The following is an 18,570-nucleotide window of genomic DNA, read 5'->3' on the forward strand; positions in this document are numbered from 1 at the left end:
AGGTATTGACGAGATTAATATATTTTAGCTAAACAAACATGCGCTTCTTACGAAAATAAATATGAAATCTGAAGTATCAACACTCTAGATCTTATATTTTCCGAGATTTAAGCGTTCACACGGACAAACGAAAATGGCTAGATCGACTTGGCTAGGGATGCTGAAGAAGAATACACATACTTTATGGGGTCGGTTTTTAGACTTTTATTTAAAAGTCATTGAATAAAAGTTACTGAAAGAATCTTAACTTACAATTTAATTTACAATTTATACAAGTTGGAAAATAACAGTTACTTAATGACTTATAAGGAAAAGGCGATGAGTAATGATCAAAGAATAATTATACCCGTTACTCGTAGAGTAAAAGGGTATACTAGATTCGTCGGAAAGTATGTAACAGGCAGAAGGAAGCGTTTCCGACCCCATAAAGTATATATATTCTTGATCAGGATCACTAGCCGAGTCGATCTAGCCATGTCCGTCTGTCCGTCTGTCTGTCCGGATGAACGCTGAGATCTCGGAAACTATGAGAGCTAGGCTATTGAGATTTGGCGTGCAGATTCCTGAGATTCTTACGCAGCGCAAGTTTGTTTCAGTAGACTGCCACGCCCACTCTAACGCCCACAAACCGCCCAAAACTGTAACTCCTACAGTTTTGATGCTAGATAGAAAATTCTAATTCTAATTCTAATTCTATTGTTCTCATCAATACCTACCGATTGAACCAAAAAAATGTTTGCCACGCCCACTTTAACGCCCACAAACCGCGAAAACCTGTGACGCCCACAACTTTCATGCTAGATAAAAAAATGTAACTGAAATGTATTGGTCTCGTCAATACCTATCGCATTTTATCTCGCTTTGCTACTTGCATATCTCTATTTAGCTGAGTAACGGGTATCTGATAGTCGAGGTACTCGACTATACCGTTCTTCCTTGTTTTTTTCGGTATTTGTTGACATTATATTGTTATTTGTTTCTTGTCTACAGCCGACAACTAAAAAAGTTATACCTATATATTTTTTGTTGATTTTTGTAAACTATAAATTGAACAACTTAATTTGTTCATTAACCCCATAACTGAAGTAGAAATATTTTTAAGTGTATAGTTAAATTTGTTTTCCATTATTGTACATTTTTAACTTTTTTTGAAGAAGAAATAAATCATTTTCACACCTGCATAGAGTTTTAGTGTGTATTTATCAGTTCGTTACCTTTCCCTACAACTGGTGGAAAGTCACATTTAAAAAAAGAATTGTTCGTCACTATACCCAACACTCCCCTATTGTATTAGGCCAACCACAGATCACTCTAGCTTTTAGAATTTATGTTATGGTGTTTCAGTATTAAGTAAAAAGATATCGATAGATGTACGATAGCACCTAAGACGATGTACCGATAGGATATATCGTAGAAGGTCCACTCTCTAAATATCCTTAAGCCTAGTACTCACATCGACGAAAACCGTGAACTAGCCGTAGGAGTGAGCAAGAGTCAAATAGACGGCTTACGCTTTTCGTCGGGTCTGTTTTTCAGCGTAGTTCTCAGATAAGATAAGGAAATACCAGAAAAAATATCAGAATGAATTTCGATGAACGCCGTTAGCCGTTAGCCGCCGCGCAAAGAATAACAAATTTAAACTTTCGATGTGTTCGTGCAGAAGCGCTATTGAGAGGAAAAATTAAAAATGGAAGGCAACCCCCTAAACGCCTGCAGGAGGTGAGTGCAGATGAAAAAGGACGTATAATCCAAACTTTATCCAAGTTGGCCATTATTGTGGAACTTGACCCACAGAAAGCAATACCACAGTAGTGCAAATTCGCAGAATAGTTGAAGTGCTGGAGATAATTCAATCGAGAAGCCCATTGGGAAGGAGCATAACGAGTGGAACTTCCCTCCCTATATGGAGTTCTTGCCGGACGTGTACTCGCAAAGAAAGTAAGTTCTGACCAAAGGAATTTGGTCACGTTGTACTAATATAAGTATCTTTTTAGCAGAGCCACCAGTTTTACGATCTCCGACGAGCTCAGAATTAAAGAATCGTAGTACTGCACTCCCGCCAGCTACTTGGCAGCTAATGCGGAGCTGGAGGGTGTCTTTTATAGGGAGGAGGAAAAAAAACGCCCGCTAAGGGACAGCTGGTGGAACATCCGTAACATTCATGTTGGCATATTACGAATCGGAGCTGGACTGCAGATAGCGCAAAAAAAAAAATGACATGAGAAGGAAGCCTTAAACCAATAATAAACATTAAAAACATTCAATGTATTTGAACATTCAATGTATATTTATTTCTTTGTACACCAGCAGATTCGTCTCTTTTAGATCGTCAACAAAACAAACCCAGCTGCTTGACAGTAAGACCATGCTATATGCACGGCGGGAGAACTTTAAAAACTTCGATAACACTACAATGAATACTATTTTTCGACTAGTAAAACGTTTAGCCGATCTGAGTACTAGGCTTTAGAAGAAAAAGGAAGCATATGAGATAAAACGAATAAACTAAAGGAAAAGACTATCTGCCACAGTTCAGACGAGATTTGAACATTCATCATTTTGTTCGTTATACTATGGAACGGAGAATCCGATATATCTAAAAAAAATGACGACCTCGGCAACTCTAAAGTATACAACACTGTTATAGAACAGCCTTCTTGTATTTAAAAATATTTTGTAATTTGTGCTTATGCCAATTATTTATTGTTCCTTTAATTTTATGCATTAAATCAGTCGTCATCTAGCTTTCTTTGCGTCCAGACGTGCTTAAAATTCTCGCTATGTTACTTCCCCGCTGTCCCGAGTGCAAAACCGATGTTACATTGGCCCAGCTTCGCGCTTCGGATGCTGTTCGCTGCTCTTCTTTGTGCCGTCGCGCCTATCATACTTCTTGCGTAGCCCTACCGGATGATGTGCTCAAACTGTTATTAAATCCAAATATACTATGGCAATGTGATAGCTGTGTGGGTGCGAATGATTCGCATTCTAAAATAGATGAATTCGATGAAAAATTGAAAGCCCTGGAGCGCTTATATCAGGGCCTTCAAAATAAATTCATGGAGGCGTTCCCCCCTAAAGATGATGCATTGCATCAGAATGTAAATCCCAAACCTTGTCTACCGAGGCCTACCAACGTAGCTGCAGCTCCCCTGTCATATGCGGCTGCTGCTGCTACGGCTTCCGCGGTCGTTGACCCTTCTAATCATGCTCTGGATATGGAGAGAGGAAATTTCATACAAGTTCGAAATAAGAGGAGAAGGAACAACAACAAGCCCAATAAACATGTTGTTGGAGTGGCTCCTAATGCTGAAGACCTTCATGTTTTGCCGACCAAGAAATTTTTGCATGTCGGAAAGTTTGCAACTGATACAGAGCCGAATGCTGTTTTAAAATATGTGTCCACCAAGCTTAAGGTGGATGCTAGTTCTCTCACTTGTGCAAAGCTTGTAAAAAAAGATGTCGACGTTCAAACTTTAAAATTTGTAAATTTCAAGCTTGGTATCCCTGATCAGCTTTACGATATAGTCTTCAAAAACGATTTCTGGCCGAACTCAGTTAAGGTCAAAAGATTTATTCATAGAGAGCGGGCCACTGCGGTAGGGGATGGAATTTTATCTAATTTGCCGGAGCCTGGACCAACTTCATCATCAAGTCAGGCGTCCAAAAACCCCTAGTGTTCGACGCCACTGGCGTCGATACTTTTGCGGGACATCGTCTTCAAGCCTTTCCTCATTTGTCAGAGTCGTTTTCGCAACAACATCGGCAGCTGCTTGCGTTTCTCACTGCGCTCTCTTCATCTTCTGACTCTCTCCTAACGCACCATCAACAACATCAGCCGGAGCTTTTGTTGTCCACTTTGTGCGACATTCGCCGTCCGCCTGGCTTGAATATCGGCACGCTCCTCGGAGTTGCGCTCACATCATTTTCCGTGGCTCTCCTGATGCTTCATCAACAACATCAGCCGGAGCTTTTGTTGTTTGCTTTGCGAGACGTTCGCAGTCCACCTGGTTCTAATATCGGCGCGCTCCTCGGAGTTGCGCTCTCATCATCTTGCGCCTCTCTCCCGTTGCACCGTCAACAACATCAGCTGGAGCTTTTGTTGTCCGCTGTGCGCGACATTCGCCGTCCGCCTGGCTCTAATATCGGCGCGCTCCTCGGAGTTCCGCTCTCATCATCTTGCGTCTCTCTCCGGAAGTACCTAGAAAATCGGGTGGATTCTTACTCTTCATCGCCTAATAGTTATGCGCTCTCCGTCTCTACCTTTCTGACGTTCGACTTTCTACAACAACTCTCTCAGAGTGCTCTCTCTGAAGGTGCTCTTTGGAGATGCTTTCGCCATCAACAACAACAATGGACTGCGGCTGCTGTAGTACGTTCTCGCTCATTATTACCAGAAGTGGATTCACCTGCGTGCAGTTATATCTTGAATGCTAATATTGACTGCCCACCTAATATTTGGAGCGCCGATCACCAGCCTATTCGTATCCGTACCACTACTTTACTGAAGGTTCTTACAAATAATTTTATTAATTATGATAAAATCCCAGCGAGGCCTCGTACGGATTCGGGCCATGATGCTGGACCAGTTATTGATAGCATGACCATGGATGACCGGATATGCGCTAACAATACAAATTTCAATATTTATTTTCAAAATATCGGTGGTATGCGTACGAAAGCTCAATCCCTTTTCCAGGCAACGTCTCATGGTGATCATGACGTCATCATTTTTGTTGAAACCTGGCTCAACATGGATTTTTTCGATAATGAATTCTTCGATACAAATCTTTATCATGTGTTCCGTAAGGATCGAGATTCCGTTAAAACACGATGCTCCAGAGGTGGCGGAGTTTTAATTGCTGTGCGGCGTGAGCTGCGTTGCATTGCTATTTGTCTCCAGAACGAGGATTCTCTGCTCGACCAACTCTGTGTATCTCTCGCTGGTCCTACGGAAACAATTTTCCTGACAGTATCATACATACCCCCAAGCAGCAGTTTTGATTTATATAAAGCGCATGTTGACAACATTGCCCACCTATACCAGGAGCTGGAAGATGGCCATTATATATGTGTTTTGGGCGACTTCAACCTATCTTCGCTCGTGTGGGCTCATGATCTTGAGTCTTCAGCAATGGTTCCCAGTAATCTGCATCTTCCCCATGAAATCTTAGTCATCGATGAGCTTCTTAGTATGGGATTAGTCCAGATTAACCATGTTTTTAATAACTTAAATAAGCTTCTAGATCTAATTTTTGTACACCCTGATTTATGCCTTACTCTATGCTGCAGCGATAATCCTCTAGCCGCGTGTGATGCTCATTACAAGCCCCTATTAATCTTAATTACTTGTTATATTTTCTCACCAAATAATTCTCGCTTGCCTCTTACCTATATTAATTCTAGCAGTTTAGATTCTATCCGTAGTGATATTTCTAATATCAGATGGGCGGAAGTCCTCTCGCATGCGGATGTGAATACAACCTATGAAGTTTTTATATCTTTTCTCTCTACTATTATAGGCAGATATGCTAAAACTAGAGTTCAAAGTTCTTATAGACTACCATGGTACACACAAGGACTAAAAAAATACAAAAATCTCCGAAATAAATTCTATAAGCGCTACATAGAAAGCGGTGAAGCTGCCGACTATGATCGGTACAAACAACATAAGCGTGAGTTTGAGTTCCTCAATAAATTCTTATACAGCCAATATATTGCTGATATAGAGTGTAAACTAATTACCAATCCTAAGTCATTCTGGCACTTTATCAATTCTAAACGTACAACCTCCTACTTTCCTTCCCATATGTCATATGAAAGTCTTTCAGCTTCTTCTGATATTGGGGTCGCTAATCTATTTGCTAAGTACTTTGTATCTAACTTTGAACCGAGCTCGCTGTGGAATGACGATGATTCACTCGGTGCCATTGCCACGATGCTAAATATTGGGTGCTTAGATGTTACTGATTTGGACTGTCATATGGCGGCTGAGAGTTTTAACGACTCAGGAAAATTAGACTGCGATGGCCTTTCTCCATTTATTTTGAAAAACTGTATAGGTGTTCTTTGTGAGCCCCTAAAAATGATCTTCAACAAGTCTCTTTCCACTGGCGTATTTGCGCATAGATGGAAACTTGCCACAGTTTCTCCTATATTCAAGTCTGGTTACAAAAACATTGTTTCAAATTATAGGCCAATTGCAAAGCTAAGTAATGTTTTAAAAATGTTTGAACGAATTGTAGCTAAGCAGCTAACTTTTCTTGCTGGTCGGATCATCAGTCCTAACCAACATGGTTTTATGCCTGGAAGGTCAACTACCACTAACTTAGCTACGTTTAATCTTTTTTGCATCCACTCGTTTATCAGTCATCATCAAGTTGATGTAGTCTACACCGACTTCGCAAAGCATTTGACAAAGTCTCCCATAATGCTTTATTGGCAAAATTGCAGAAATTGGGATTTCATTCATTAATATTAAATTGGTTTAAATCTTATTTAGATGGGCGGATTTATAGAGTAGAGTGCAATGGTGTTTTCTCAAACCCGTATGTGGCTACTTCTGGCCTTCCTCAGGGAAGTGCATTGGGTCCGTTTCTATTCATCATCTTCATTAATGATTTAAGCTATTGCATAACAAATTCTGAATTCCTGTTGTTTGCGGACGATCTTAAAATATTTAGGTCTGTGAATTCAATCTCCGATAGTGAACTTCTTCAAAATGACCTAGTAAAAGTGGGAAATTGGTGTTCTCGTAATAAGTTGCCTCTGAACGTGTCAAAATGTTTCTACGTTAGGTACAGCAAACGATTAATTAATGTCCTTAGCTCTTATTCCATTAGTTCCCATGTTCTTTCCTTAAGAAATGAATCACTGGACCTAGGAGTTATGTTTGATACCAAATTTACTTTCATGGATCACATAAACTACATAATTCCAAAGGCATACGCTATGTATGGTTTTGTAAAACGAAATTCCACGCAATTTAAAGATCCGTACACGAAACTAAGCCTATTTTCTTCGTTCATTAGGTCCAGATTGGAATATGCTTCGTTTGTCTGGAGTCCGACTGGAACTACACACATCAATCGTATTGAGCGTGTTCAAAAAAAATTCCTATCTTTTGCCCTTCTTTCTCTAAACTTTAATGACCCGGTTCCCTCTTACTCTGCGAAATGTCGTCTTGTGCACCTTTCTTCCCTACAAGATCGTAGAACAACTAGCGCACTAGTTTTTATTTGTGACCTGCTGTCCTCCAAAATAGACTGCCCTGCATTGCTGAGTAGCATAGGCTTTTCCGTACCTGGTAGGTCTTTAAGGTCATTTGAACCTTTTTTTATTCCGGCATATAGAGCTAACTATGCTTTTAATGAGCCTCTGTGTAGAGCCTTGTTCTACTGGAACAAACTTCCATCTCACATGCGGCTGGACCCATGCTCCCCTAGGGAATTAATTAAGAAAACCCTTTACAATTACCTTTCGTCCCTTAGTATTTAGTTTAGTAATAGACAAGTAGCCAGTTAAGGTACCAACTTTTGGCGAAATAAATAAATAAATAAGTAAATAAATCTATACAACTAATGCGCACAGATAAAAACCAACAGAGGGCCAAAAGAAATTTAATATTATGATAAGGGCAAATCCAGCATTGTAACGAATTCACTTCCGAGTGGAAATTGGAACAGGCCCATTATTAAACCCGTTTCTTGAAGAGTAGAAGGGTATACTAGATCCGTCAGAAAGAATGTAACAGGTTTTTACCTGTTCCCGTTCCCGACCCTACAACTATATATAATCCTGATCAGGATCATTAGCCGAGTCGATCTAGCTATGTCCGTCTGTTCGTCCGTATGAACGCTGATTTCGGAAACTATAAAAGCTATAAATTTGGGATTTGGCATGTAGATTCATGAGCTTTTTGCGCTCGTTTCAGCAGAGTGCCATGCCCACTCAAACGCCCACAAACGATTATAGCACTAAAACCCGTCTAGCGCCCACATTTTTAATATTTGGTAAAAATTTAAATGAGAGTTGGCTTTTATTATCTATACGTATGTATCTACATGCCAAATATTATTGAAAATTGTAACCGAAATACTTATTTTTAGCTTAATATGACAACCCTGGCCTATTTTAGCCAAATCCGAGCGGATTTCAGTACAAGTGCGGCAGATTTGCACTAACTAAAGGTTAAATCTTAACGGATTTTGAGGTGCAACCACAAAACAATTATTAATAAATCAAATGAGCAGTTAATTTAAAATCTGATGACCCAATAATTCACATTAAACATCAAGGAATTTGAATAAAATATAACTGGGATGCAAAGAAATGCAAATTATTTCAAAAAAAAAAAAAACATTCCTGTTGTCGAACCTAAATCCGACAGTCAAATGTTTGGCGAAAAGTTCCCGTGAGAACTTTTCAAAAGCTAACAGAGTAAGATGGGGAAATTCGTTAAGTTCTTTAGAATAACTTCCTGAAGGACTTCACGAATTATTAGTATACAAAATAATTTCCATGAAACGCACCCAAGCGCGTGATTAAAAATTCTGTTAGTGTTGGATCCTTCTGAATCACGAATCGTATCCACCCAATTTTTTTTTAGAGTCAATAGACCAGAGCTAAACTTTGAAATAAATATCAATATCATTGCATAAAAGATAATTTTAATCGACTATAAGACGGCTGTACATTTAGTAAAAATCGAAAATACTGGGTTCGAACTTGAAGTTTACATCCCAGCAAATAAGGAACAAGTCGTATATGGCCAACATTAATGGAAAATTGGAATTTAACGTGGGTTAAATTAATTGGGTGAATACGAGTCGAGAAATAAGAAGAAACTCGAAAAAGTCAAAGCTTTAACGTTTTAAACTTCCAAATACCTTAAAATACCTCATCGGAAAAAATGTTTGTGGCATTTTCGTGATCCAGGGGTATACAGCTTACAGAATTTGCTATAAATCGTTTGGGTGCGTTGTGGCTGTATACTAATAGTATTGGAACAGGTCTTGAAAATTCTAATCAGTCTGAATATTTCGAAAGTGAAAACTGAAACAGTTTCAGTTTTAGTTTTAAACAGAGGGTATTTTTCTGAATTGGGCGGTTTTAACACACTATAAAATTTGAACTTAAAAACTCTTTTGTCGACCAAACTCTGATATTTTTAGAGTGTTATTTATTTACCACCTTTAATATGTAAAAAAATTTTAAGCAAATTAAAAATGTGAAAAAATACTTTTTGGTAATTCGATCAAATTGTAATTTATTTAAATAATTGGTATGACCTCAAAAATGTATATACTAATGTTGCTTCAACATATTAAAGTTTTGATATCAACTTTTTTAACGAAAATGTATTTTATGACACACTAAATAAAAACACATCCTAAATGTTTCTCATTTGGTATGATGCAATACAATATGCCTGTGTAGGCAATAAGCAGAACGAAATTGATAAAACATGCAGAATGGAAAAAATGTCTAACAGGTGATTTAAAGAAAAAAAATATATTCATAATTTACGGTACACGCTTAATGGTGACTTAGCAGAGATTTTAAGTAATGCAATCAAAGTTTATATATGTAGAACAATTCATTTAAAAACATCTGTGCACCGCTTTAATTTTTAAATATACCTACAGGGCGACTGGTGGCTGGCGCGCAGCAAGAAGACTCGTTCGGAGGGCTATATTCCTTCTAATTATGTGGCCAAATTAAAATCAATCGAAGCAGAACCGTAAGTACGACAATTGGACAGATTTGAACGTATTAATGAACGAATTAGTGAACGTGCTAAAAACTTCGACAAGAGACTACTGTTGGTAAACAATGTTCACTTTATGAACAAGATAAGTTGTTCACTGTTAAGAGAATGCATGAACTCACTTGTATAACTCAAGAACTCACTTGTTTAATCGTTCAATTGCTCATTTGTTTAGTTGCTCTCTTGTTCAGTTTTTTTTGTTGAACTTATTTTTTTAATTCCCCTTAGTTTTTATACCCGTTACTCGTAGAGTAAAAGGGTATACTAGATTCGTCGGAAAGTATGTAACAGCCAGAAGGAAGCGTTTCCGACCCCAGAAAGTATATATATTCTTGATCAGGATCACTAGCCGAGTCGATCTAGCCATGTCCGTCTGTCCGTCTGTCTGTCCGTCCGGATGAACGCTGATATCTCGGAAACTATAAGAGCTTGGCTATTAAGGCTATGCAGATTCCTGAGCTTCTTACGCAGCGCATGTTGGTTTCAGCAAAGTGCCACGCCCACAAACCGCCAAAAACTTTGGCTCCTACAGTTTCGATGCTAGAATAAAAATTTAAACTGAAATGTGTTGTTCTTATCAATACCTATCGATTGACCCAAAAAAAAGTTTGACACGCCCCCTTTAACGCCCACAATTTTCATGGTCTCGACAATACCTATCGATTGATAAAAAAAAAAATTTGCCACGCCCACTCTAACGCCCATAACGCTTAAATCTGTCTACGGCCGGTAGGTGGCGCATGTTAATCTCGCTTTGCTGCTTGCATATCTCCATTTCCCTTTGGTCCCTTTAGCTGAGTAACGGGTATCTGATAGTCGTACTCGACTATAGCGTTCTTCTTCGTTGTTCCTTGGGTGTTTAATCAGACTCTTTAAAAATATGTTATTAGACAATAATTTTGAGAAGGGAACCGAGCTAAGAAATTCTGACCAAGTGAATAATTGAACAAAATGAGTGAGGAAAATAACTCTTTTGAGCGCCTCACTCATGGACAAGCCAACACTACAACCGACGCTTTTGGAAAAAAGTAAGCGACAAAAACAGTACAATTAAGATTTTATTTCTATTCTAACGAGCTGAAAACTATCCATGACCAATTGGTGACCGTTTAACTCTGCGGTTAACTCTGTTTACACCCGTTACTCGTAACTCGAAGTTTAAAATCACAAACACGGAAACGGTCGCTAACACAGGTGCATATAACCGACAAATTCAAATCATAACAAACACATGTGGATCCCGTAATAATTATTAAAATAATAAACGCACGCTAAAAATTTAGACATACATATAAACTAACTAACAGTCATGTAGACTGTCTTAAGACTAAATGGCCCTAATAATTATTGCTGGGGGGTTAGATCGTTTTGAAGTAGTCGGGTTCTGTTCGAGACCCGTGTTAGATTCCTTGCGAGATTATTTGGGTGCAGAGTAAGTTTCTTATGGTAAACCGCCGCTTTCTGCTTTGATATTTCATCTTTAACCGGCGGTATGCCAAGATCTCTGTGGATGTTCCGAACATACCATGGTGCACCAGTGGGTGTTGGCCCTTTTTTTGATTTTGAGCGCTGTATAATATCAATGTTGCTGTTGCTTGCTTAAGAGCTAGAATTGCAGAGCAGAACCTTGAGGTCAGAATGAAAACTGGTTGGATGTTATTGCATTCCATCTCATTGCGAAGACTCTGTGGTAAAGGTACGACTCAAGTAACTTACTAGTGTTTTCTGGCAGTAATGTTATGATTTTATTTTAACCAGCTTTCATTAGTCGCCACTCCCACTATAACGCCCATAACGCTTGAATCTGTCTGCCGCCCACATAACCATATATTGTAATCGCGGGTAGGTAGCGCATTACAAATTGGCTTTGCTGCTTGCATATCTCCATCTCCCTTTATCTGAGTAACGGGTATCTGATAGTCGAGGTAATCGACTATAGCGTTCTTCCTTGTTTTTATCTATGCACATAAGTTGTGTATACATTTGATGCATAAAATGCAATAAACAAACAACATTTGACATAAACTTAAATTGCAATATATTTGTAAAAACAAGAAAGGAAGTTAACTTCGGCTTGCCGAAGTTTGCAACGCAGTGAAAGAGACGTTTCCGACCCCATAAAGTATAGATATTCTTGATCAGCATCACTAGACGAGTCGATCTAGCCATGTCAAAATTTAGTCTGGAACTCTTCTGGGGTCTGCTGGCCAGTATGTTCGGTGTTGTTCGGTTTTATGGTTGTTCCTTTGAAAGTCACGAAGCGTGATCCCCAGTGCGTGCGTTTCGCATTATAGTAATATAAGTAAGTAAGTATATAGTAGTAGTAAGTTGTAAAAATTCATGAATTGTCCTTTTGAAAGCTAGGCGGGCCGTAAACAGTGGCTATGGAGAGGTTTTAGAACCACTTGCAAGCCCTTGCTGGTTTTAAGCTGGAACGTGTTGTAGTTTTTCTTAGCTTTCTCCAAGTATTTGGATACAGCTCGGAAATGTTCTTCAGATTTGGACTGAAGCTTGGTCTCGTGTATATCCCCTTTTGTGACCGGGACAGCATGAAAGTTTCCGATCCCGGTCAGCGCAACAATTTTGTTGACCAGGGCATTCGAGATTTTCTTCCTAATGTAAATTGGTGGGGGCTTTGGCTTCGGTTGGGTCTCTTGTTCCGGTTCATTCAAGGGAAAATATTTTATTGTTTGATCTCCAGGGTAATTTATTGTCAATTTGGACACTGTTTATTTTTGACGTGTTACCTACCTACCGCGGTGTTCTGCGGGCTAAGCTTACGCTTGATATAGATGTAGCGATCTATACCGGTCTGAATGGCCGGACCCGCTTGTTGAATTTTCTTTTGGTTTTGTTGGTTTTTTGCTGCCGTTGCGGTAGTTGTTGCTGTTACATTTAGTGCGATTGCAGAAGTTTTACCGCTGCATGTTGTGGCTGCCCGCCGTCGGAGTAGGCGGTAGGTAAGTAGAGAGGGTGCGCAAGACTGTGCTCTTTTTTGCCCTTCGCTATTGCGCGTTGAGACGTATGAGAAGTACCCGAGTCTTCAATTTAAACCACGAACTGAAGTAGTAATTTTTGTTAGGTGTACAGTTAAAAGTGAATTCCATAAGTGTACCTTTTTACTTTTCTTCAAGAAAAAATAAATAATTTTCAGATCTGCATAGAGTTTTGAGTGTGTATTTATCAATTTGTCACCTTACCCTACAACTTTTAAAAGTGAAATATTGGTTCACTCCAAGAGCTGTAGTAATTAATTCCGCTTGAAACTCACCATCAAACTTTTACAGGAATATGCTGCTGTGAATAAACCTTTGACAAATACCTAAATTGGCATTAAAAAAACAAATTGTACCCAACACTCCCCTACTTATTTGGACCAGAACAAGTGTTTGGTTTTGACGCGGGGCCTGTGATTCCGTAGCCCAGACAAAATGAAAATAATTTCTTTTTAAAGAAAATAAAATATTTATCGATCGCAAATTACTGTAATAAACCATTTAAGTAAATAAATGGTGTTACTATCATGAGTAAGCACTTACAATTTTTTTAAAGTACATAATTGATGAGCTAATATCTGGCCTAGGTCACTTCTAGCCATATTAAAACCAATTGGCTTTTTAACAAAAAAAAAGTGTGAACTTTTATCGATAAAAGCTTAATACAACTTTCTTATATGTGATGACTTTTGACATCTATTAACGATTAATCAAAAACTTACCTCGGCGGAAAAATTGAAGTATGCAATCATTTTTCACATCTTTCGACGTGGATTATCCCGACAATAGTGCATCGATTAACTTAAATCTTTGTGTGGCGATGAAGCACCATTCTATAGCACTGTGAAAAACTGATTTAATGAATTCAATCGTGGCCGACGCTCGCTCAAAGACGAAAGTCGTGAAGGTCGTTCAAAAACAGTCATTGTGCCAGAGAACAGTGATGCCGTGCGTTATCTGATAATGCAAGATCGTACTGTGACATATCGTCAGAGAGAGGCATCCTTGGCAATTCTTCCACGTTTATAAAAACGTCACAGGTGACGAGTCTTGAAAACCGCGTGGGTCCTCGAAGACGACCCAAATCCAACGAAAGTTGTTTGTGGATGAAACACTTCATAGCAAATGTTTGCCTGGTTCTTCGGTTAAACTGGTCATGTGGCGACTTTTCCGCTTGGACAACGTAAGACGGTCAATTCCGAACGGTACACCACAATTTGTTTGCCTGAAGTCTTCGGATGCATTCAATAAACGATAAAAAGAAGGCAGATCACATGCACTATGACAATAAGAGCTCACACACATCAGCCCAAACCAGCGCCTTTTTGATCGGCCAAAACGTCAAATTGATGGGTCCTCAATACATATATAATAGCAACCTTGTATAAAATACTTTGTTCTCCTTGACAGAAAAAATCGATCCGCTTTCCTCTACTGTTTTTTACCGAATATTTATACCCATTACTCGTAGAGTAAAAGGATATACTAGATTCGTCGGAAAGTATGTAACAGGCAGAAGAAAGCGTTTCCGACCCCATAAAGTACATATATTCTTGATCAGGATCACTAGCCGAGTCGATCTAGCCATGTCCGTCTGTCCGTCCGGATGAACGCTGAGATTTTGGAAACTATAAGAGCTAGGCTATTGATATTTGGCATGCAGATTCCTGAGCTTCTTACGCAGCGCAAGTTTGATTCAGCAATGTGCCACGCCCACTCTAACGCCCATAAACCGCCCAAAACTGTGGCTTCTACAATTTTGATGCTAGAATAAAAATTTTAACTAAAATGTATTGTCCTCATCAATACCTATCGATTAACCCACAAAAAAGGTTCGGCTCGCCCACAAACCGCCCACAATCTTCAAAAAATCGTAAATATGAACGCGGATATCTCAGAAACTATAGAAGATAGAGAATTAAGATTTCAGATTTAGATTCCGTAGCCATGAGCGCAGTGCAAGTTTGTTACGCAAAGATGCCACGCCCACATTAACAGCTACAAGCCGCCCAAATCTGTGGTGCCCACAATTTTAATGCTAGATAAAATTTTTTTACTGAAATGTGTTTGTCTTGTTAATACCTATCGATTGATCTTAAAAAAAAAAAAAAAAGTTTGCCACTCCCACTCTAACGCCCACAAACCGCATAAGGCTGTGGCGCCCAAAAATTTCATGCTAGAAAAAAAGGTTAACTGAAATGTATTAGTCTCGTCAATACCTATCGATTGACCAAAAAAAGTTTGCCACGCCCACTCTAACGCCCATAACGCCTAAATCTGTCTACCGCCCACATAACCATATATTGAGATCGCGGGTATGTGGCGCATTTCAATCTCGCTTTACTGCTTGCATATCTCCATTTCCCTTTGGTCCCTTTAGCTGAGTAACGGGTATCTGATAGTCGAGGTATTCGACTAAAGCGTTCTCCCTTGTTATTTTATAGATTCAAATTTTTCCGACTTAAAAATTTTTTTTCACGTATTCTTGCATTGTTAAATGATACAAAAATGCAAGTGGGAAGATCAGGAAATGTGCGGGGTCGGAAACGACTTCTTCACTGCGTTGCAAACTTCTGACTTAAATCATTATACCCTCAGCAAGGGTACCAAAATAGTAATTATGAACTAAAAAATCTGTAAATCTGTAAATCTGTAGTGGGAAAACCTAATTTTATGCGGATTTTAATTTTTTTTAAGTTAAAGTTAAACAACTTTAAAAATCTTAAAATAACAAGGTTGACAAGGTTTTTTTTTCAAGTTGCCCCATAGTGAGGCACCGAAGACTGGCTGACACGCCCATATATGGATCAATATTAGATAAGAATTATAATAGCGAAGGTGAAGTGTTTTAAAGTTATTTAATAAGTTTGAGGCTAGCATTTTTCACCGAGTACGGAAAGTAGGAAGCAAACAAAAAACCCTCCCGTTTTTCTCCTGTATGCAAACAAACATTTTATTGTGTATGTTTGTACTCGTATGTGAATAAGGATATATCCTTATAAGAGTATGACATTTGTTAAAAAAATTCGGAAAATTTCTTAAAAGTTGCACATCTTGAATGCGTGAAACATAGCCGGATTTGTGCATTTATTAATTCACTGCTGATAGAGATACCAGACGGATACCAGAAGTTTCAGACGCAGGAGAATTAACGTTGTGTGCTGGTTCAAAAATAGGGTTTCCTGGGGCAAGTATTTAAAGTTCCAATTATTGAAATCCGATAACACAATAACACAAAATGGAACTTTGTGAAATATCTACTAACCATTTCTAGTTTTCCACGACATTTGGGTGCTCCTGACTAAAAGTCCAATACAAACTTATTTTCCATCACCTACACTGTAAACGGCAGTCCATGTAGTGACGAAGCGCACCAGGAGAGTGTGCCAAGGCGATTACTACATAAACACGGAAAAATGAAAATCTACTATAATAATACGATCGTATCAAATCATCAATCGAAAGGTATAGCAAAAACTAAAGGAATGCATACCAAGACCTTAAAACAATCAATTAGTTTAGAAAAAAGAGCAAAGAAAGTATAAAAGTGAAAATTTAGAAAACTTGATCTGTTGGGGCCGTTGGGGATATATGAACAAGTTCATTAGTCTAGTTGTATTCTCACTTAAAATACGCGTCGAATGACAGCGCGTTTATTATATTTATATTCATATATTATACGCAAAACAAGATTTTGAGGACTTCTTAAAATGAAAATTTTATTTCGTTTGTCAATTGATCCCAAAACGTTATTGTAGGGTCAGAAAATTTTAAGATGATCTTAAACAGCTTAATCTAAGAATCTTAAGTTCTACCACTTTTGGAAAAACTCGCTAATTTGGAGGGAAAACAGCTATAAATAGTGTTACGAATGTTCTGCCGTGGAGGGGCAGATCTTGTCACGGAAAGCCAAGCGGAACTTCTTTAGATCGGTTCGCGGTCACGATCCCGTCAATACCCACTTCCTCGCCTAAACCCGACCCTAGAACAAGAGTAGTTCTTGGTTAGTTCGCATCTTTAATGGGTTTTTCGAATTAGAGTGCGTACCAGGCGCTATGTAGCGTAACTTGTTAACTCTACACCCAGAAAAAAAAGAACGAAAAAAATCAAGAACATTTTTCATGAAATGCGAACAATTCGTTCTCCATTTTTAGTTCTCACATTTCGAACGTTTGTTCACGAAAATCGAACGGTGTTGGTAACAATTTCTACCCACAAACAACTTGGTTCCAAATTTCAAACAATGTTCTCAGACGCGTTAAAGTCTTTCGAAATCGATAATTTTTTGCCACATGGTTGATGTTTGTTTATTGCAACAATATGTAGGTCTAATGTCCCGATTTTCCGCACTCGAAAAATTGGCTCGGTGGTCCAGTTGCTAGAGCGTCCGCCTCCGACACATGGTAGCACAGGTTCGAGTCCGCGAGAAGACGGTTGTGAATTGTAAGTTTTATTAAAATATTATTTCTAATGTTTATATGTACTTCTATTAATAAATAAATTCTTTGTCTTCAGCAAAATATCCAAAATACATTGAATTCTAGCAATAACAAAACATAAGGTGGGAAATTAAATAAATCTCTACCAGAAAGTCTAGCGTGTACACAAACCTCGTTTTTTTTTTAGATTTTTATGTTCTCAGGTTAAGCCCGAAATGTTCTTAAACTGACACCATTCGTTCGGAACCCGACCCTAAAGATGCGGTCACATTTTACGAACGACCGTTCATGAACTGTCAACAAACGGGCTCACGCACTTTTTGACAACGTTTGGTCTTGATTTTTGAACGTTTCGAACGGATTTTTTTGGGTGTAGCGGCTTCCATTAAGTTTTGTCGTCCAATCTGCTGCGTGAGCTGTAGGCGATCCTGCAATTGTTCCACGTAGGCCAGGGATGGTCGATCATACAGCAGTTCGCATAGTAGTCGGAGTCCCCGTCCCAGCATCAGTAGCGATAGTGAAAACTCAGTGGCCCCATGAGGGGCAGAGCAATGGGCCCATAGAGCTAGCGGTAACAGTTGGGGCACCAAAGCGGCAGAACACTTCTTGGATGACTGCTCGAGCTACCGTTTCGGTGGTTTGGTTGGGAAGAGCTATACACTCCGGCCATTTAGTGAAGTAGCAAATCACCACGATGTAGCGATTCCCGAGTGTGGTAGTGGGCAGAGGACCGAGAATGCCGATCGCAAGTCGTTCAAATGGAGCACTTAGGACGCGGGGCCACGGTACGGCGCGAAGGTCCTTTTCTAGCATTGCATTCGGTACATCGTGCGCACCAAATGACCCCGTCAGCTGCTTGTCCGATCCAAAAGTAGCGTTGCTTGAGCTTGCCGACTGTCTTCTTAAAACCGAAATGTCCGCCAGTGGTAGAGTTGTAGACGCTGCGCAGAACTTGTTCCTGGATAGAGCGAGGTACTACTAAGGCTTCGTCAGCTGTTTTGGATTTAATTATTAGAAGACCCTTTTTCATAAAAAGGTGTTCAAACAAAAGCCAATACGCTTTCGACTCGGGGCCTTCACTCCATGTTGTAGATTTAGGAAGTCGTTCTCATTTTTTTAACCACTGCAGGATCAACGAATAAGTTAGATCTTTTTCATGGCTACTAGCAATGTCGACTGGTTGGGCCTGTAAGAGCAAAATCCCTTGGCCACCGTTTTGTTCTGCCTTAGTGCATATGCGGCCTTCACCGCAGGGACATCGAGACAGGGAGTCGGTGTTCCCATGTAGCTTGCCACTGCTGTGCTGGATATACACGTTGTATTGATGGAGACGTTCAATTCAGCGAGCGAGTTGTTGAACAGCCATCAG

At 39.3% G+C, this 18,570-nt stretch overlaps 1 protein-coding gene and 1 long non-coding RNA gene across 6 annotated transcripts in view; one reads left to right on the forward strand and one right to left on the reverse strand.

The window, feature by feature from the left end:
• Positions 1-18,570, reverse strand: part of LOC136116539 (uncharacterized) — a 42,087-nt gene that overhangs the window by 11,768 nt on the left and 11,749 nt on the right. The window lies entirely within an intron of this gene.
• Positions 1-18,570, forward strand: part of Src42A (Tyrosine-protein kinase Src42A) — a 70,076-nt gene that overhangs the window by 9,455 nt on the left and 42,051 nt on the right. For all 4 annotated transcript variants that reach the window (XM_036814046.3, XM_036814047.3, XM_065863174.2 and 1 more), the window contains exon 2: positions 9,645-9,739. In XM_036814046.3, coding sequence (XP_036669941.3) covers positions 9,645-9,739 — 95 coding nt within the window. The remainder of the gene's footprint in view (positions 1-9,644; positions 9,740-18,570) is intronic.

This window comes from Drosophila suzukii, chromosome 2R, assembly GCF_043229965.1.
Source record: "Drosophila suzukii chromosome 2R, CBGP_Dsuzu_IsoJpt1.0, whole genome shotgun sequence".
In the NCBI taxonomy this organism is placed as follows: Eukaryota; Metazoa; Arthropoda; class Insecta; order Diptera; family Drosophilidae; genus Drosophila; species Drosophila suzukii.